The sequence below is a fragment of the Helianthus annuus genome, chromosome 17, assembly GCF_002127325.2.
Source record: "Helianthus annuus cultivar XRQ/B chromosome 17, HanXRQr2.0-SUNRISE, whole genome shotgun sequence".
In the NCBI taxonomy this organism is placed as follows: Eukaryota; Viridiplantae; Streptophyta; class Magnoliopsida; order Asterales; family Asteraceae; genus Helianthus; species Helianthus annuus.
In genome coordinates, this window is record NC_035449.2 from 49,733,897 (window position 1) to 49,756,327 (window position 22,431).

At 39.6% G+C, this 22,431-nt stretch overlaps 1 protein-coding gene across 1 annotated transcript; it reads right to left on the reverse strand.

Annotated features, from left to right (window-relative positions):
- Positions 1 to 38: 38 nt before the first annotated feature.
- Positions 39 to 21,884, reverse strand: LOC110925776 (cytochrome P450 94B3). The gene is made up of 2 exons (XM_022169618.2): positions 20,804 to 21,884; positions 39 to 1,996 (listed from the first exon to the last, which is right to left on the reverse strand). The coding sequence occupies exons 1-2, from the start codon at positions 21,882 to 21,884 to the stop codon at positions 420 to 422; spliced, it is 2,658 nt and encodes an 885-aa protein (XP_022025310.2). The 3' UTR covers positions 39 to 419.
- Between the last annotated feature and the right edge of the window lie 547 nt (positions 21,885 to 22,431).

Below are 22,431 nucleotides of genomic sequence, written 5' to 3' on the forward strand. Positions count from 1 at the left end.
TGACGTTGACATTTTCATTTCTTTGGAATCATGTTAACTAGACAAAAATACCATAATAATATTGAAAAGAACATAACGATACTACATAACAAGAAGAATATGAGATTGGGAAATCTCAATGTACAAAAATGGAAAGAAAAAAGAAAGTAACAAATATACTGTATATATTCACGTGAGTCATGTGACTCCCTCCACGGCTCCACCATCATATCATCCCATCCACCCAAATGGACCAAAACCAATAAAGGTTAGTAACAGAAGACAAAATCAATACAAGTTGTACTTTCATGTCAATTGTTACGTGCTCTTTGTTTTTACATAGGTAAACGCCACATCTGCAAACATCTGTAACAGAATAGGTGAGCTAAACCTCTGTAGTCGATCTGCAAGAAGAAGACATCTTAACAAGTGTCAACACCTCATTCTGGTCTCCTTCGAACCACAACCTTGAACCCACCATCCATTTGAGCCGTCAACGACGGCACATACACCCCCTCACCCGACCCCACTTGTCTAATCTCGAACCGTTTCACTATCGAACCCACCACATAACTCATTTGCACATTAGCCATCCCCTTACCAAGACACACTCTCGGACCAGCATGAAAAACCGGATACTTGTAAGCCGACACCTCCTTCAAACCACCACTTTCCCCCAGTTTACTATCTAGCCACCGGTCCGGTTTAAACTCTAGCCGGTCCGGTCCCCATATACTCTCCATCCTTCCCATACCGTAGGGAAAATAAGTCACTCGATCACCGGCTTGAACCCGCGTCCCATCCGGTAACACGTCGTCGTTTAACGCATGCTTTGAGTCCCATGAAACCGGTGGGTATAACCTCATGGTTTCACAAAGACATGCTTGTAAGTACTTCATTTCCTTAAAATCATCAAACTCATCATCCTTAAATTTTGAACATATTTCATTTACAAGGTTTTCCTCCACGTGTGAATTCTTAGAAAGTGCATAAAACAGCCACGTCATCGCCGCCGACGTGGTATCTCTTCCGGCCATAATGAAACTTATCATCATATCCCTGATTAACTCTTCACACACACCTTCCTTTATCAACTTGCTTAATAAATCTTGATTTTTATAGACTTTATTAATAATAATATTTTTCTTACGTTCATGAATTATTTCCATAACATATTCATGCACCTCATTAACGGACTCTCTCAACACTTTCTCCGACCCGACCCGCAACATTTTCTTCAACTTCCACACGGCCGCGATCGGCAACGCGGCCCGTTTCGCGCTTATCTCCCCCGCGGTATCGAACGCTTTTAAAATCGGCACTTTATCAGAAAAACAATGTTGATGATCCACCAAACAGTTTGGATCAAACCCTAATGTGAGTTTACACACAACATCAAACCCTAACCTTCTCAACACCTCTTGTAAATCCACCACCGTATTTGTTTTCGAGTCGTGTTTTGGAACTTGACATGTAGTTGTTTGTTTTACATTTAGACAGAACGAATCTAGTAACGGAAGCAGCTTAGATTTCACAGCTTCTTTAACATTAACTTCCATGTGTTCTTTTAACAATCTTGAAGTAAACTGGTGGCTTGCTAACTTGCGCTGAGCATGCCATAACTCTCCGTCAACGTTGAATATCCCAAACCCTAAAAAGTCGTTAAGAATGTCGGTAAAAGGTTTGCCTTTGGGGAAGTTAATGAAGTTTGTTTTGAGCATGTGTTCTACATTTTGTGGGTTGGCTGTGATGATGGTTTTAGGAGCACCTAGGCGTTGTATGACGATGGTTTGAGTTGGTGAGGACGAGAGGAGATCGGTGTACCATGATAGGAGACGGTGGCGGTTGTTGTAGAAGGCGATCAGGCAGCCGATGACGGCGTAAGTTGGTGGTGTGGTGTGGATGGTGTGCCGGAGTTTATGGTGTAGGATTGTTGTAAGAAGAAAGGATAGGGTGATGTAAAATAAGACAAGTGTGAACATGTTGGTATGGTGTGGGGAGAGATCGAGAATAGTATCTATATTTAGACAAAAAAGATTTGTTCTTATAAGATATATATAACATGCAAATTGGATTTTAATAGTCTAACCTATGACTTATGAGTTATTGGTCAACAATAATCCGTACTGTGAATATGATCAATGACTCTTTTAACTTTCACTTTCATTGTTAAGCAAGTTTCGCTCTAATAAAACGTAACTTGGTTTGCCCTGAGTCTATGTGTATAGTCGGCGCTAAGCCACTAGCCACATTAGCACTTGGGCACATCATGGGCGCAAGGGCTCACCCTGAGTATGGTAACGGGTGTGAGAGTGGAATGCAAAATATGCATATGTGTCCCATTAATCAGCCAATGAGAACACTTCATTTGGAGTGGGGTAACAAAACCGCTAGCGATAGTCTAATGAACAAATGGCTAATTTTATTATCAATCGATATTGTAAATTGTTCTGGAACGACATAAATGAAAGTCTGGGGCTAACAGAATTACTTTTTTGTTATAGCATGATTGTCCTTAGCAACGAAAGTAAAAAAGTTAGGAGTGTTATTGATGGATCATGTCTTTCATATCATTATTGTTCAATGGTTTATAATTTGAATTATTAAAATCCAATTTGTCAGAAAATTAGTAGTTTTTATAAAATCAATATTAACATGAATACTTTATTTGATACTACTTGCAATATCTTATTGCTACAATTTTTATTTCAAAGATGTACTGTAATTTTTAATTGGAAGTGGCTTAATATCATCAGTTGCGAATATACGATTTAGACCGGGTCTCTGAATCTGGTTGTCGTAGATTGAAAGTTCGATTGCAGGTATATTTTTTTTATTCTAGCTTTCGTTTGAATTAGTTAAATTAACAGCTAGATTTAAATAAAAAATGACGACTACGTACTAAGATTCGAGCTTTCCTTTTTTTATCTTTAAATTTCTTACTTTATACATATATGTTTACATGAAAACAATCATTGACGTTTGACAATTAGGATGCATGTTGGATCCACATTCGGGTGGGGTGTTGTGCTCCGAGGCCACCAACGGTGATCTTTGAAACATGACAACAAAAGGTAGGCCGTTAGATCCGGTCCTAAGACTCCGAGGCCACCAACGGTGATCTTTGAAACATGACAACAAAAGGTAGGCCGTTAGATCCGGTCCTAAGACGAAAAGAGTTGTATGATGATGATCAAGTTAGTATGGGATGGAGGTATCTCAGTCACTTGTATAGCTTAAGGGATAAAGGATTGATCTCCAAGAGAGATCTTAATCATGATAAGAGTTTGGGCACCTTTTATGAGTTTATGGTCTATGTTTTTTATTCATAGATTATTAATTAATAAAGTTGGCATATGTAGTATTAAGGAGAGCTGGAGAGGTGTAAATGAGGACGTTTATGGTCTATGTTTTTTATTCATAGATCGTTAATCAATTAAGTTGACATATGTAGTCTTAAGGAGAGGTGTAACTTTTTTTTTGAAAATTAGGAGAGGTGTAGCTGAGCACTTAAACTTGATTTTCAGGTATGGATAATAAATTTATTATTATCTTTTAAAAGGTCTCCTATGTATTTAGATTTTTCTTTTTCGTATTTTCTATATACTTTGATTAATTATGACATATGAAACCAATCCAACTAGGCAACTAGTAGACAAGTTCAATAAACTGATCCAGTTTCTAAGACATTAGTATTAGTTTGAATCTTCATACAAGTCTCCATTTTTATGGTGTAAAGGAGGGGATTTTTGGCATCATTCAAAGTGTGAAATGGATCTTGGAGTCTTGGACTATCGAGGTTTCGGACTTCGTAGATCAAGTGGAGAATTATTCTTGAATATATGTTTGTCAATGGACCAATTTTGACCCATAGACAGTTACTATTTTGCTAAGCTAACATTTCTTTTTATTTATTTAGATTGTACAAATGTGAAATGCGATATCTACATGTACGGCCACGATATAATAGAAAGATTTTCTGGGTAGGAAGGTTAGAAGCAATCATATCTATTAGATAATTTAAAATAAATTGTCAGGATTAAACGGGTGGAATTGAAAAAAAAAAAGAGACGTGTGAGTTTGTTTAAGATATTCTAGTCCATCCAAGGCAATAGTACTCTCTCCTCCAATTCTCTCACGTTTTAAAACGTTAATAACTATTTCATGCGACATTATTTTTTTATAAAAATTGCATCAAAACAAGTGTTTTTTTATCTTTAAAATAAGTATACTATTGCTATACTTCATAAAAATATATGAAAACCCAGATCGTAAAACTGTAACACACTAACCCATTTTCTCAGATTTTTTTTAAAGAATATCAAACAAGCATGGGATGACTGACATCCCAGACGAACTGACTTAACGTGTTATTACACAAATAATTTCTAGACAAAAATAATAACATTTTATACACAAAAACTGTCTCACATGATCATGCTTAAGCTTTCCCGAAAGAATGCTCCTGCGAAATTGGCGGTTTAGGAGTGTTCAGTTCTTCACGTGTTTGATCGTCCTTCTGTTCGGTTCCCGCCTTAAAGAAAACCAATCATAAACACTAAAAACCATTAGTGTTTAAGTTAAACGGTCAACGCGATTTAAAACAACAAATAAAAACAAGTTCGTGGAAACAGGGCTACGTCGCACCACGTGACGGAGCACACTTGTCATGTCATGTCGCGTGGCGCGACGAGGACCTGTTTTCAGCATATTTTCAAAACTGGCAGTTTTTACCCCTGCGCAGAACCTAGCCAAGATTTCGCAGTTTTTGCAGCGAACTTTATAACAACCCTAAAATAATTTTCGACATCCCTAAAATAATTAGAATGTCCCAATATGTCCTAAAATACACCTTGTATACGAAAATAGGCCCCGAATACCTTTATTTTATTAAAATTAATTAAAAACAAATTTTATTGGTCTGTGGCAGGCCGCGTAGCCCTTGGCTACCTTCTACGCGGGGTGCGACAGCCCATCTACGAGGCCTCACCCGGAGCCGACACGTGGCACAATCGTGTCAAGGCTATAAGTGGTGACCAGTCATAGCTAGGCCCTACAAGCCTAGGTCGCGGGCCGCATAAGCCCCCGCTTCCTCTTACGCGGAGCGCGAGGGACTCAAATTCAACTCCTATAAATTGGGAGCTCAGGCCTTCAGTCCCAACTCGCACCAAAACTTTTATCTCTCGAAATTCTATAGTGTAGCCACTATTCTCAGGTATAATAACCCCTAATTAACGAATTTCTGCCTCGTTATAAGTATCATAACCCTTGTTACGTATTAGATACGCTGCCCGATTGATCTAGGGTTCCATAACGGCTGTCGAGGTTCTGCCCGACGTAGTCGTTGGAATGTCGTCTCGGGAAGGGTATTACTAATGTAAATATTGGGTTATTATACTAACACGTGTGCATTTGTATAATTTATAGATAATCACCAGGAAATCCTAAAGGAAAACCTAAGACAGCCATGTAAGTAATCTCCTTTTTGTAAACCTTTTTTACAAACTATTTTACAAAACCTTTATTTATTTTAAATTATAATTAGCAGTGATTGAGTCTTTGTAATTCTCCAATTACTGCCAATATGTTGGGGTTTTGTATACAAAATGTGGAACACGTTACCATTGGACAAAGAGTTAGCCAATGGGTAATATGACCCACCGGTTAGGATTGACAATACTGAATGAGTAATTGTGTAGATATAAACATTGTAATCGCTCTCAATACTGTGAATTGATAAAACTCTTCTTGATTAAACTGGGATTCACTCACCAGTATTTCCCACTGACAAAATGTTTTTAAACGCGTTTCAGGTAACAAAATGTGAAAGCTAACTAGAAGCCAGCTGGACAGCACTGAAGGCTTGGAAAAGTGGCTATGAAAGTTACCTAAATAAAGAAGATGTTTTATTTCAATAAAATGGGGTTTACCCCGATAAATCAGTTTGTAATGAAAACTTGGGTTTTATCCCAAGGGTTGAGTTCATTTCAGAACTCAAATAACTACAGAACTTTCAGAACTCCTAATAAACAATCATTTTATATATAAGTTTTTGTATTTAGGATCTTTTTATCATCTATTATATGTATTTCTTTGATTACATACATGTTAAAAGTAGTTTACATATGTTTAATTGCCAAAATTATATATATGTGTCATAACTAATTACATATATGTAAAAAAATTAGTTTACATATATGTAATTATAAAATTACATATAAAAATGATAAAATTACTCTTAACATGTATGTAATCGTAAAAATACACATAATAAATGATAAAATTATCCTAAACATAAAAATATATAAATAAAAAGATTGTTTATTAGGAGTTCTGTGAGTTCTGTAAATATTTATGGTTCTAAAATGATCCTGGCCCCAATATACTTATTTATATAAAATGTGGTGTTTTACTCTGATAAAATATTTCCTAACTACGGTCCACCCTTGACTCGACCGACTACACTTGGAGTGGTCTAGTGTCCACCCTTGACTCGACCGACTCTAGTCGGATCATAGTACTCACCGACTCTAGTGGTCTAGCTTGCTCACTTGGTTGTTTGTAGATCTAGTATGTTTAAGTTCTTATCATTTCACATTCATGACCAATCGAAATCATCAACAAAGTTGATTATTTTGTGCTTTGGTGGATCATATAATTAGGTTTAATGGATGCTAATCATCCTACCTCCTTGCATGACCATTTTCATGCGACCTTATTTTACGTTTTACCATGACTTATAAACCGCCCTCTAATTTACGAATCCAATCAAATTAACCAAATCCGCAACTCACACACCTTTGTTTCCCATCTTAGGGTAACTTCGGTGTTCCCAACTCAAGACACGTCAACTCACATTCGTGGAATTTACTACGCAAACCGTGAGTATACTAGATCCCATTTACCATTTTACACACTTTGGGTGCAACATGTACAAATTATACAAATCACGTTGTAACACCCCGTGTTTTCAAATGCCAAAGTCAAAGTCTAAGTCAAGTTTGACTTCTTTGACTGTAATTAGTCTATTTTATGTTTTATTATTTGTATTATGTGGAGTAAGTGTTGTAAATCAAAGGAATCGAAGTAATCGAATGTTTAATCGACGCGAAACGCTTTACGACTGTGAATAGTAGGAAGTAGCAATGCGATAAAGTCAATCAATCAATAATCAAGCTAATCGAATCATCAATCGAACTCGAATTATGTGAAGATGGTGTTATATTACGTGTGTGTGCGCCTTACGTGTTACCTGTGCGTGCTTACTTTATGTTATGTGTGGTGATCAATCGAATCGAAACTCGAAACTCAATCGAAATCGAATTATGATGAATGGTAGCGAAAGGATAGTGTGAAATATAGATGCTTGTATGTAGATATAGTGGTTGGGATTAAAAGTAATTTGAATAGCAAACTCTATCGTACTCGTATCGCCTTCAATCGAAATCGAAATATCAGAAATCGTCGCACCGAACGCTCAAAGCAGGCTGTGAATCGATCAGGCTCCTAGCCGATCGAACAGCCCAGCCGATCGGACGGACTGTCCGATCGAGCAGGCTGTCCGATCGGGATGCCTGGCCGATCGGCCAGCTCTTTCCCCTTTTGGAAGCCTATAAATAGGCTTGTCATTGTCATTCTTTTCACTTTTGGAAACTATCTGCCCGACCAGCTCGTGTTCTTCACTATTTCTCAGATTTCTCTCAATGCCGGTAAGATTTCATCCTAAATCTTGTACTTTCTTGATCAATACACACTCCTACACCTTTCTATCTTTCAAATCTTAACTTTTAACCATGAAATCATCAAGATCTAAGTATTCTAGGATGATGTCATCATGGTGTTCTTCAAGAACTTCATGTTTTGGCCTCAATCCACCAAGAATCACTTGGATCTAGCCGATTTCCACATAAACAAACTAAGATCTATCATAGATCTGAACATTTACATGGTGTGAAGGATTGAAAGAAGGATTTCCAACTTTCTTTCAACTCTTTTACACTCAATGCCTTCAAACCGGTAGAAACGGAGCTTGAGCCAACTCACTAATCATTCTAATGGTTGCGTGGTTCAAGATTCGGATTCTATCTACGAGGTTCACCGATTTCGGGTTAAACGTTAAACTACCGTTCCGAAACGTTCACCGGCTGGACTTGGGTGATTCCTGTCCGAGCAGGGGAAACAAGTAAGAACGAAGGTGCCATGGTTCAGCTCGTTGTCAAAATACCTCGATATAACGTCAAACAATCAGAACAGCCAAGTGTGAGACGAACAGGCCGACCAGGTCAGAATGCTGACCGATCGAACAGGCTGTTCGAACGAACAGCCCAACCGATCGGACATGTCAGCCGATCGACTAGGCCAGCCGATCGGCTAGCACATGGCCCCAGTCTTTAACAATTTCATGAAGTATAGTATTGAACGAAGTGATGTTCGATCGAACGACTGTTGATAACATTACTCTTCAAATCATGAGATACTATGCTTCAACCCTTAATCGATTTTTCAACTCGTTCGACGTATTGGAGTGCCACCCGATCGAACATGTTGTTTGATCAGGTGACATCCTGCTGAGGACTTACTACTGAAGTGTCTAACCGATCGGTTAAGCCGGCCGATCGAACGGCCTGTTCGATCGATCGACCTGAAAGGTAAGAACACTTTAATGTTCTCAAATACTACAACGAAAACTTCAAAAGGACAAGCCATCATACACAAACACATCCTACTCAAAGGAAGAAACAATCCACTCGAACAGTCCAACCGATCGAGCCTACCGGCCGATCGAACAGGTTGTCCGAACGGACTGTCTAACCGAACAAACAACCCGTTCGATCGAACCTACAGTTCGATCGACCAGGCTGTTCGACCCATCATCACTTGTTTCCATTTTACGCGTTACTCATCATTATCCTATCGAACTATTCAGGCTAACCCTACTCTCAAGCGCTCCCTTCAATCCATCAGTCAATCGCTGTGAGTATACTCGAACCCTTTTTGCTTTAGGACTTTTGGGTGTTACATACGTCACTTATCTAAATCACAATCGAACACACTACTCAATTATTTAAACGCTAACCGTTCTGCATGTATTACGTGACTAAATGAATGTTTGTTGTTATGTTTACACGTGGAATGGTGTCTACCTGCCTTAACGACGTAATACTATAGTTTGGACTCAGCACCCGTTCACACGGGGGTTGTTAAGGACAATTACTTGCATGGATTACGGTGGTAATCATGTATTGCGAACTGCCTCGGGCAGTGAACCCGCAGTCATTGGTATCGATAGATCCATGTCGATAATTAACATGCTTCGTTTTCCTCTGTGTACGTGCTGGTTATGCGTAAACTATTTCGAACTCTATATGCTATTATCAAAGTTGTATGCTCACCTTTACATTTTATGTGTTGACTTTATTTTAACGTATGTGACAGGCAATTAGGATGCTTATCTGCTAGGAAGGCGAGCTTAGAATAAGCGTCTAGAGCATAGTTGTCTGTAGATCTTGCAGATCGAGTCTCTAGAAGCATTTGATCAATATTCATATTTGAATCTGAGTTGTCGGAACAGAACATTTGACTAGTTGTTATCTGTAATAATTTGTTTTACTATTTGGGATACGGTATGGGACGTATTAATTAAACTAAATAGTAATGATAGTTGTTGTGGAAACTTCTGGGCAATCTGTTTCGCTCAGTGCCATGCCCCAATGATTCCGCCATCGGTTGGGGTGTGACAGATTGGTATCAGAGCCATAACTATAGGGAATTAGGTAAGACACGACCTAGTCCGGGTCGCTGTCTTAGAGACCTAGACTATAGTTAGGAACCAATAGACCAAAGCTTATGTGCTATATCCTGTTACTCTTTGCTATCACTGCACTCGAATTTTCGAATAGAGTCAAGCGATTTAGTCGAGATTAGGTGTGAAAACCGCAAACTCTCGACTAAATAGTTTGAACAATGCTGACTTTACCAATTTATCAATGATTTTCTCATTTCTTTAATAAACAAGGAGAATTATACCAAATCAGGAGTGGAATCCATATTTTGATAAATAATCCCCTCAATTTTGCTAAAGCAAGGAAGAAGTTGCTAAGCTAGGGGTGAAACCCTAACCTTGACAACTTGCTCCGAAATTTTATTTTATCTCACCAAAGCCTCGACGGACTCCAACGACCTGAACTCACGAGTATGACCTAGGGAATGCGTGCTGCATGCCCAAGAAACGAGGCAGAGACACAATCCCGAAAGTCGAAATGTGACGACAAGTCTATTGTGAATAGTCGAATCGCTTTGGGTAGTCAGTGTCTAATAGCCGCAGACAATCTATTTCTCGATTTTATGTGTTTCGATTCTGAGCCCGCAATTGCCTACTCTGATCATTCGTCGATTTTATATGTTTTATGTGTATATATCTGTTTATGTGTTTAAATTTTTGGAGAATTATTCGATTTTTGCTATCACTTCGATCGACACGCACGAATCGCATTGCTATTCTATCTCAAGACGCTAACAAGTCGCTGCAGTTTTAGACAATATTATGCTATGATACACGATTATACTATACTACTCAACACGCTATACGACGATACGATACGATGCTACTCGAAATGCTAATCGCGACCGAACATACGAACGACACGCGAGCTTTGAATGATAGGTTTCTGTATTCTGACTGCATCTGTGATTAAATGCCTATGTGCTTATGTGCTTCTGTGATTCTGTGCTCTATGTGCTTCTGTGCTTTTGTGATTACGTGAATCTGTGGTTTTTTGCCTATGTGTTTATGTGATTCATGCCTTATCGTGTTCCTGAGCTTTAGTAAGTAGTAGACGTGTGAGGTGAGATTCGATTTGTTGTGTCTGAGACCTACGACAATGTCTGTTGCAGACCATGTCGTCATCTGGACACCGAACCCCTCTTACCCGCCAAGAAAAGAGAGACTGTCGTCTTGCTGTTATCATCGCCAAGCAAGTGGCAAAAGCTGTAAGCGAGGTGTATGAAAACGTCAGCAAATCGTCTAAGGAGTCGCGAACCGAAGCTCCTAAAGATGCTAACAAGACTGTTTTCAGCTTCAAACAGTTCAAGGTATGCGGACCAAAAGAAATCACCGGGGAAGATAGCCCTACCGCCATGTTTCAATGGTTTGATTCGGTTGAAGTCACTCTGCGCCAAAGTGGCTGTCCTGAAAATCTCCGTACCCTCTGTCACACCCTGGCTTTTGCGGAAGCGTGGGTTTGTTTGGTGTGACTTCTTAATACCATAGCAACAATCACAACATGCTATATGATCAAAATACTTGATGTTCATCCATTAAAATGATTAAAAATACATAACATATTGTTTTAAAACAAAAACATCAACCACACGATACGTTTACAAAACATGACTTGTTTAAAAATGAGTTCATAAGACTTGACGAAAAGCTACCAACGACACAAGGACTTGAGACATGCAACTCGTCCAGGAAAGAGTTACACTTCCCAAACCTACGACTCCGGATGACATCCTTATTTAGTACGCAGCTAAACATGCATCACTTGCCAGATCCAACTTAATTACCTGAAATACATGTAGTTTAAAAAGTCAACAAAAAGTTGAGCGAGTTCATGTGTAAGTCTGTGTGTATAAACCGTTTTAATAAGTCTGTAAGTAAAATAGTCCCTGGTATGTAGCAATAAGGAAAAATGATCACCATTGGGTTGCAAATCCAATAGTATATGTGAATGATGCAGGAAGACTCAAACCTAGCAAATTTGTCTCCGGTATGAAGACATAGTCACCACTATGGGCCCCCGGCCTCATGGGTGTGGGCTCGCTACACCCAAATAGATCTATCACTCATGTCCCGTGGTCCTACTATGAGGATTAATGGCCTTAAGTGTCATGCCCACCACTCACTTGATCGCGTAATAAAAACCCCTCCTTAAGCTAATCATACCAATAATAAAATGTCTGAAATAATCTGCAAACATGTATTCCACCCCCGAAGTATAAAACCAAAAACAGTAAAGGAATAGGGGGTCATGAACTCACCGTAGTGCGTCTTGACTCGAACTTAAACTCTTTCCGCTACACGACAACCTACAACGTACTAATGTCTATTAGACGAACGGGTCGTGCCTTGGCTTAGAGTTTAGTGTTTTGATTTATGTTACTTGGTATTATTTTGTTAAAACAATAATAATTATTTTAACTTAAATATCGTTCTTAGAAAAATAGTTAGACAACTATTTCGTATCTATTTTCTCGAATATTTTACTAAGTGTTCGGATTCTCGGAAAATTTCGGCAGAGTCTCCTCTGTAAATAGAGGTGTCCATTCTTAAATAGCATATCATTTTCTTTTATATATATCCAATAGTTCATTTTCAATAACCAAACCAACATATAGACATACAAAACATTACATACTTCATTTCAGCTTTATTACTCGAAACCGGACTGTTTTCGAGGATTTTTCTAAAATAGTTAACCTTTTCTAAAAATTCTCAAATTTTTACAGAATGTCACATATGTTCCAAAGTTTATTGTGTAAACATATCAAAGTCCAATTCGTTACCCATATTTTATAGAAAATCATTTTCTCGACTGCAATCAGATTTGTTACCTTCTGATTGCAGTTTACGGAAATATTCACTAAAAATTAACCGTAAGTCCGTTTGACGAAATTCCAGTTGGAGGGTCGTCCTGACAATGGTGTCTATCTACTGTAAAAATTCCATGAGTTGATTTTACTCAGGTTTTAAGTTATGACTCTGAAAATAACATACTTTTTTCTGAAATAAAAATGCAGCTTGAGCTGCTGTCCAAAAATAGTCTTTTAAAAATAGTAAACGGTCTCGAAAAATTACGATTCCAGTGCCATTTGTTTAGTTATTCCAAAATACTCATTTTAGGCTTCAGAAAATCCACTTTTCAATTTAGAATGATCCCGTTACAGCCTGTTGAAGTTGGCTGGAAATCCAACTCAGCAAGCTGTTTAAGTTGTAGAAGTGACCAAAAGTGCATAAACGAAGATCCTAATCATGGTTTATTGATGAACAAATGTTAAAAACTTCAATCATGCTTTAACCAACCCTAAATCATTCAGATTTCAACCTAACACAACCTTTTTAAATGTGGTTTTTAGGCAGAATTTTAAGTTCACATTTTAGTGTTTAAGCTTTGTGTGTGTCATGAACATTCAACAAATCGTAATAAGAATCAATGTGGAACAAGAGTATGAAGGGACTTACTACTAGCACAAGGCTAGGGTTGTATTCTTAGTGCAAGGATGATGAAGAATGATGGTGAGAAAAGCTTGAACAAGACTTCTTGAGAGCACTTCAACTTCACACTTCTATGGAGGATCTTCACAACTTGAAAGAGAGCTTTTAGTGGAAGAAGATTAGGGGTGCTAAACGGGTCGTGTTCGCGGGTTGGCGGGTTCAACCCGACCCGAACCCGAAAATTTTACACAAACCCAAACCCGACCCGAACCCGAAAATCGTATCATACATAAGAACCCGAACACGACCTGTTCAACCCGAATTTTTTTATTTTTTTTCTAAAATGATTATATTAAAATTAAAATTTATTTAAAAAAAGCAAATGTATATAATAATATCATATTTAAATTATAAACTCTATGTTAATTTCTCTTTTTAAGTTATAATCATTGCATAAAATACACACCCCATTTAATTTATGACACAAAATATATTGTAAAAAATATAATATAAGTATAAATGTGTTAAACGGGTCAACCCGCCAACCCGACCAGGTTGACCCGAACCCGACCCGTTAACCTAAACGGGTTCACGGGTTCAACCTGGAACTGACCCGAACCCGTTTAGACTAAACCTAAACCCGCAAATTTCGTGTTAGGTTCGTGTCGGGTTTTCGGGTCGTGTCAGAAATTCACGCCCCTAAAGAAGATGGAGATGTGAAGATGATGGTGGTGATTTTCGGTTATGAGAGAGGAGGGGGGGGGGTATATGGGCCGAAAATTAAGAGAGAGAGAGAGAGGAGAAGATTGGTTGTTGCCTTTGAAATGATGACATTCCCTTGGAAATATGCACTACTAGGAGTTAGGGTAATCATACTCCATTCTATTGGCCAATGGAAGTGAGATTTGCCTTACACAAGATTTAAACAAAATATTCTCTAATTATTTGGGCAGATTTTCGGTTATGGGGGTGGTAAAGTGTAAATTTTTGTTAATTAGTAGGTAATTATTAAAAGGTTAAGGGTATTTACAAGTATAGTGGGTGTATGTCATGTTTACATGGTGCATGGGGATTTTTGTGACCATGATTAATTTAAAATAATAAAATAATATTTCTAACAATATTTTCATGTCTCGGGTAATGTCTGGTTGTTCGGTTTCGCATCGTTCTGTTAAAGCGTTTAATTGTCCCGTAAAGCGTCTTTTGTGCATCTTTTTGTAACGAAATTAATTCCAACACTTAGGAAAGTGTCCAGGACCATTTAGTCAATACTCTGTATAATATGAGTGTGTTAAAAGCTGAATTGTTACTGAAAGTGCGGAATTCTGTAATTAAATTGCGTTTTAGGTACTTTCCGGCACTCAAACTATCACCTAGTGACATAGTCTTATGGTCCTTACCTCCCTACACTCCATACTGGTGTAGTGTTTTATCCCTGGCACACTGGCCTAAAAATAGTATCTGTCTAAGTACTGGCATTGTCAGCATGTGTCTGAGTTATCCGCTTACTGTGCTAACTGTGTTTTGTGCATCAGGTTTGTCACTAAGAGTCTGTATGAATGGATAGAGTGACTGTATGTATATAACATGAATCAGTAAGCAGTTTAAAGTGTCAGATGTAGTCAAGCACAGTCATTAAGCACATAATGTAACGCCCTGTGTTTTGTACTTTCTATTTATAGCTTGTCTTACTCGTGTTGCTAATTTTGGAAGCTTTGTATCATTGTACTCGTTCCTTCTAGTACTCGTTGTAAACTCGAGATTTTGATCATGAATGAAAACTTGCATTTCCTTGTTACATACTATACATACACCATAATACGATTAATCATGAGATCATTTGATACTTCTTTGTGATACTTACAAACATATGTTGAACTTGTAAATATGTGACATATACTTGTTACTTACAAACATGTTACATACTTGTACATTACACTTTTTGCCTAGTTAAATCATGTTTTATTTCATATTTCACCTTGTTACAAGTTAGGGGAAACATTGTTGCATATTATTACACAACTTAACTAATAAAATTACTCATTATAATGTTTTAAAAAAATAAAAAACTAAAGAAACATGGCAGCCCAAATTCAGCAAAATTCAGCCCCATATAGTTGGGTTTTATGGGCTAGTTTCAAGGTGTAACCCCTTCTAAACACTTCCAAAGCCCAACCCATTGAAACCCTAATCCTTCCCCCTATAAATACCACTTATAACCAGCCTCCCTACCACTTTTGCAACACTAAAAACTCTCAAAACATCCTCCAAACCGTAGCTGAAAGCAAAGGTTCGAGTAGATTGACACCCCTTCACGAAAATGAGCATAACTCACTCAATTCTTATCCGATTCACTCGATTCTTTTTCCTACTTGCTTGTATAATCATGGGGTTCGATTCCTAGACTTCTCCTTGGAGAAATCAGACCTGGAAATGCCCCGAAATAGTCCATAAACTTTCTGTTTGTTTTTATGTTCATCAAAAACTTGTTTAAATCTATGCAACTTGTGTCCAACACATCTCATACCTATGTCCTAATGCTTACAACTTATCCCATGGTTGGTTAAGCTTAAAAACAAGGTTGAGACATCTAAATCAGAGGTTAAAACCTCATAAACTTTCTGTTTTTAATTAGGGTTTTACCCACAAGTAATGTTCAAGTGTGAAACTTGTTGAATGTGTGATGGTTGGATTAGCTTGGGCTATCCTTCATAAGAATCCACTCATTACTTGATGTTTTGCTATAGATTAGTTGTTGTTAATACCTTGATACTTGTATGTTCATGACCCTCCTTGTTGTTTATAACAACAAGTGTAGTGGTGAACAATAGAGGTGCCTAAATGGAAGCTTGTTCTTCCTACCTCATGTATGTATTCTATGACACAAAGAGGTACCTAAATGGAGACATTAATCTCCTACCTCATGCTTGAATCATAAGACTTGTAAACTATATAATATCTAAGTTATTCTATATGTATACATCTAAGTAACTAAGACTTGATGATGACTTAATAGTTATTTGTTAAGTGGACGTTACATCATCTATGACCATGCCCTTGTTACGACTCTAATGGATCTTAGAATCCATGAAATCATACCAACTCTTTTGAGTTTCAATAGTGTCAAGAACAAGAGTTATGCGTACAAGATGATTATTTTCACCTATGTTACTTTCTATATATTAAAAACTCCGAATCTATAATCTTCCGTTATACGCCAAACTCACACACCTACGTTTCCTTGTGTAGAAGGACAAGGTGCTCCGAACTAATTCATCTACAAACTTGCTCTCGGAATTTCAAGTCACCACTTGTAAACCGTGAGTATACTCGTATTTCCCCCTTTTTACTTTTACCACTTTTGGGGTGTAACATGTTTACCTATTAACTTACACATGAACACTTTGTTAAACACATGAACGTTCCTATAACATGCTTGTATACGTGATGACTTGATACTTTAAACTTGGGTTATTCTTATGTGTTGAACTTATCATTAACTTCGTACGAGCCAAACCTTGACATATGTAGCGCTATAGGATTAACGACCCGCCCGTAAACTTGAGGTTATGTCTTGAGCATATTGCGTTTTCTTGGTTTGATATGTTAGACACATGCCATATTTAAGGTTTATCTTGAATCATATGCTTGCCATGAGGAATTGATCACACTTTTTAACTTATGCTATGTACGTACCAAACTTGTATACTCGCCTTTGCTTTTGCATTGAATTGTATTTTTAAACATGTTACAGGTTGATGATGATCAAATGAAAACGGATAGCAAAGATGCCTAAATACTCACTTAGACGTTTAGGTTTAAAGTGTTGTATCAATTTTGTTTATGTTATGTTGAACAATGTTGTTATTTGCTTTTCTTGTAATGTTTTGACATTTATTTTGGAAATGAAATTTGGATTATTAAATTATTGTCACAAATAGCGTTATGATGTCTCGAGCAATCTTCACACTTCGTCTCATCCCGATGTTTCCGCCATTGGTTGGGGTGTGACACATAATTAGGGTTACTTAATTTGTACAGTACCTGTAATTGTACGGGTTGTCACATTCTCCCCCTGTTAAGAAAATTTCGTCCCGAAATTTTAAGTTCTACTTCTAGTTGCAGGGGTCTTGGGGAATAAATGTGGGTACTTGGCCTTCATACGATCCTCACGCTCCCACGTGAACTCCGGGCCGTGTCGTGCATTCCATCGAACTTTAACGAGTTTGACACTACTCCGGCGTGTCTTATTAATCTTCCAATCCGTAACTTCAACCGGTTCCTCAACAAAGTGGAGTGTGTCGTCGATATGAACCTCGTCAGCAGAAATGACAACTGTCTCTTGAGTCGGACTCTTCTTTAGGTTCGATACATGGAATGTATCATGAACACCATTAAGTTCCGCAGGTAAGTCCAACTTGTATGCTACAAGTCCAATCCTTTGCAGAATTTTGAAAGGACCAATGTAGCGCGGATTCAGTTTCCCACGCTTTCCAAAGCGTGCCACACCCTTCCAGGGTGAAACCTTTAACAAAACCATATCCCCGACTTGAAATTCCAAAGGTTTCCTTCTTTGGTTTGCGTAGCCTCTCTGTCTGTCGCGGGCTGCCTCGATGCGTTTCCGAATTTGAAAGATCTTGTCGGTTGTTTCCTGAACCATTTCGGGGCCAACCAACTGTCTATCCCCCGCATCCGCCCAGCATAGCGGTGATCGACACTTGCGTCCATAAAGAGCTTCAAACGGTGCTGCTCCAATGCTGGTGTGGTAGCTGTTGTTGTATGAAAATTCGACCAAGGGTAAGTGTTTGTCCCAGCTACCGCCTAGGTCCATTACGCATGCTCTCAGCATATCTTCCAATGTCTGAATCGTTCGTTCACTCTGGCCGTCCGTTTGTGGGTGAAACGCTGTACTCAGATTCAATTGAGAACCAAATGCTTCTTGGAAGGACTGTCAAATCCTTGATACGAAGCGTCCATCTCTATCAGAGATAATCGAGAGAGGCACTCCATGACGTGCAACAATCTCCCTCATGTATATTTCAGCCAGTTTACTCGTATTGTCCTTTTCCTTGATCGGCAGGAAGTGCGCAGACTTTGTCAGTCGGTCTACAATTACCCAAATTGTATCATGGCCCTTGGGCGTCTTTGGCAATTTCGTTATGAAGTCCATGGAAATCTGTTCCCATTTCCATTGGGGTATTACAGGTTGTTGCAGGAGACCTGAAGGCTTCTGGTACTCGGCTTTAACCTTGGCGCACGTTAAGCATCTGCCAACATATACTGCAACATCGCCTTTCATCCTAGGCCACCAATAGAAATCCTTAAGATCTTGGTACATTTTATCTGCTCCTGGATGAATCGAGTACCGTGACTTGTGAGCCTCATCGAATATAACCTTTCTCAATCCTCCAAACAGAGGAACCCAAATTCGATTCATGAAACGCAAGGTTCCTTCCTTGTTTGGCACTAACTGTTTCTCCATTCCATGGAGATACTCATCCTCAATATTGCTTTCTTTCAAAGCTTCTCTCTGCGCGGCACGAATGCGCAACGGGAGGTCTGTCTGGACAATCATTTCTAAAGCCCTAACCCTTATGGGCTTAATCCTTTCTTTTCGACTCAAGGCGTCAGCAACTACATTCGCCTTTCCTGGGTGATACTTGATTTCACAGTCGTAGTCATTTAACAACTCAACCCAGCGTCTCTGTCTCATATTAAGCTCCTTCTGATCAAAAATGTGCTGTAAACTCTTGTGATCAGTGAAGATTGTACATCTTGTTTCATACAAGTAGTGTCGCCAGATCTTCAATGCGAACACTACGGCGCCTAACTCTAAGTCATGCGTGGTGTAGTTCTTCTCATGCACTTTCAGCTGGCGCGAAGCATAAGCTATAACTTTCTGTCGCTGCATCAACACGCAGCCTAAACCCTGACTCGAGGCGCCACAATACACCACGAAGTCGTCCGTGCCTTCGGGTAGAGCTAAAATCGGTGCGTCACAAAGCTTGTTCTTCAACAATTGGAACACTTCTTCTTGCTTATCGCTCCAATCAAACTTCTTGTCCTTTTGAGTAAGTGCGGTGAGAGGTTGAGCGATTTTGGAAAAATCCTCAATGAACCTTCGATAATACCCAGCCAAACCTAAGAATTGCCGAATCTCGGTTGGCGTTTTCGGTGACTCCCAATTCTTAATCGCCTCGATCTTTGTGGGATCCACATGGATTCCACTTCCATTAACCACATGTCCAAGAAACTGGACTTCGCGTAACCAAAACTCACACTTCGAGAACTTAGCGTACAACTTCTCCTTCTTAAGCAGCTCTAGAATAGCTCTCAAGTGTTGCTCGTGCTCTTCCTTCGTCTTCGAGTAGATCAAAATATCATCAATGAATACGATTACAAACTTGTCGAGGTACGGCTTGCAGACTCTATTCATCAAGTCCATGAAAACTGCTGGAGCGTTTGTCAACCCAAACGGCATAACCAGAAACTCGTAATGTCCATATCGAGTTCTAAAAGCAGTTTTGGGAATACTTTCCTCTCGTATTCTCAACTGGTGATAACCTGATCTTAGATCGATCTTTGAGTAAAAACTTGAACCTTGTAGTTGATCGAACAGGTCATCGATCCTTGGCAAAGGATATCTGTTCTTGACAGTCAACTTGTTAAGCTCGCGGTAGTCTATACACATGCGAAAACTTCCATCCTTCTTCTTAACGAACAAAACTGGAGCTCCCCAAGGCGAGAAGCTTGGTCTAATGAATCCCTTGTCTAACAACTCTTGGAGTTGTGTCGACAGCTCTTGCATCTCCGACGGTGCAAGTCGATAAGGTGCCTTAGCCACAGGCGCGGCGCCTGGAACTAAGTCAATGTGGAATTCGACTTGTCTTGGAGGCGGCAATCCTGGCAAGTCTTCTGGAAAGACTTTAGGATATTCCCTCACGACAGGAATGTCTTCGATCTTTGGCTCAGCGGCCTCCTTATCAACGATATGTGCCAAGAAGGCAACACATCCTTTCTGCAAACACTTCCTAGCTTTCAAGCAGCTAATGATCCTCAATGGCGTATCGCGCTTCTCTCCGTGAACTACAATCGTCTCTCCATCGGCCATTGGAATGCGGATGGTCTTCTCGTGACAAACCACTTCGGCTTTGTTGCTAGACAGCCAATCCATCCCTATTACCACGTCGAAGCTTCCCAACTCGACTGGCAGTAGGTCTAGCGTAAATTCGTGTCCTCCCAGTTCTATCATGCATCCCCTAATAACTTCACCTGTTTCCACTAGTTCTCCATTCGCCAATTCAATAGAGTACGGAACGTCTAACTTACTAGCGGTTAACCCAAGCATGTTCTTAAAGTCTAACGATACGAAACTATAATCGGCATCAGTATCAAAAAGCACAGATGCATAGCGTTGATTTATAGGGAACGTACTAGTGACAACATTCGGATCTTGGCGCGCTTCCCTCGCACCAATGTTAAAAACTCGGCCTTGAGCTTGATTTATCTTTGGGCATTCCCTTTTGAAGTGCCCAACGTCCCCGCAGTTGAAGCATCCTGGTCCTCGGCCATTCCCATTTCCATTTCGATTTCCGTTTGTTCCCCGGTTACCAGCTTGATTCGGGGCATTCCCACGATTTCCGCTTCCCCCATTATTTCCTTGCGGTCTGTTTCCATTACCGCGGTTGTTGTTGTTGTTGTAACCCCTTTGGCCACCTTGGCCTGATCCAACCCAACACGTCTCCTTCGAATGGCCTGTCTTCCCGCAAGATTCACACTTTCTGAGTCGGCACGGGCCGGGATGATGGAACTGACATGTACTACACTTGGGCAGAGTGCCCATGTATCCTCTTCCTCTGTTTTCGGCACCAGTTCCGGACCTGGCTGGTGCACTTCCTTCTTCCCTCTTGTTAACACTGCTGGTGCCCTTTTTAAAATTTGAGAACTTCCTCTTGTTCTCACTTGGCGACGATTCAACATGTTTTTCCTTCTTTTTCGGTTCAAAGATTGAAAATTTGTTCAATCTGATGGCTTCCTCTGTAAGTGCCACACTGAGATCAATGGCTTCGGTAATCGTTGGGGGTTTGGACGTCGTTACCATGCTCATGATTTGGGGTGCCAATCCCCAGATGAAACGCTCAATGCGTTTAAACTCAGACTCAACCATATACGGTACAACGCGTGACAAGTCGTGAAACCTTTGCACATATTCAACAATCTTTGTGCCGTCCATTTTGAGGTGCCAGAACTCGGTTTCCAGTTTCTGTATCTCGGCCCGAGAACAGTATTTCTTCCTCATGATCTCCTTCAGCTCAGTCCATGTCATAGCATACGTCGCTGCTTCCCCCAGAGTCTGTACTTGAAGGTTCCACCAAGATAGGGCACCGTCAAGAAAGAGCCCTGAGATGTACGTAACTTGGTGCTCGAGAGCACACTTGCTCATCCTTATAACAGAATCCGTCTTCTCTGTCCACCTAACGAAAGCAACAGCACCCCTAGTGCCGTCGTAGTTCAAGGGTTTACAATCCAGGAATTGCTTGTAGGTACAACCGTTGGGAGGGTTGTTGTTGCTGTTCGAAATGTTGCCGCTTGTTTCTCCTTGAGAAGCAGCATACTGCGCAATAGCGGCAGCGATGATTCCTTGTAGTTCTGCCTGGTTAGTCGGCATGCGTGCGTCACGTCGAGGAGGCATTTCCTAGAGGATGTTCCATATTGGTCAGGTCATAGTAAGTATAGTAATTATACGTATACATTGTAACATTCATCATCCACATAACATCTCATGTCATAACCATAACAAATGATCAACAATGCATGGAATTAAAGGACTTGCGATTAATGTTTCATAAACAAACCACCAATACAGTCTCACAATTTTACCATGTGTCAAAATATATGTCTGAGTACAATAACAAATAAACCAAAAATCAAAATCGTGGTCTTCAAAAAAAAGTCTTCATAATCATGGCTCTAGCACTGTCTTCCCACTAAGAGTAGCTGGTCTGTCGATGGTCTGAAATCCCTGTTGCCCCGAGTATATCCCTAAGCTGACGGTGGAGGAGGAGGTGGAAAATGAGAGAAAATCAATCGGCGCAACTGCACCAAATCCTCCTCAAGTGCATAGGCAAAACGTAACACGAAAGCAACCTGTCGATCGAGAGGGAGGAAATGAACGTCTGAATCCTGAAATGAGGGAAAAGAAGTGTGCGATGCTGAAAACTGAGTCTGACAGGGACAGT

Coding starts and splice junctions, on each gene's coding strand:
- LOC110925776 (XM_022169618.2), bottom strand. CDS start 21,884: ATGCCTCCTCGACGTGACGCACGCATGCCGACTAACCAGGCAGAACTA. Junction 1,997..20,803: donor GAATGCCCCGAATCAAGCTG/GTAACCGGGGAA, acceptor GTCTAAATATAG/ATACTATTCTCGATCTCTCC.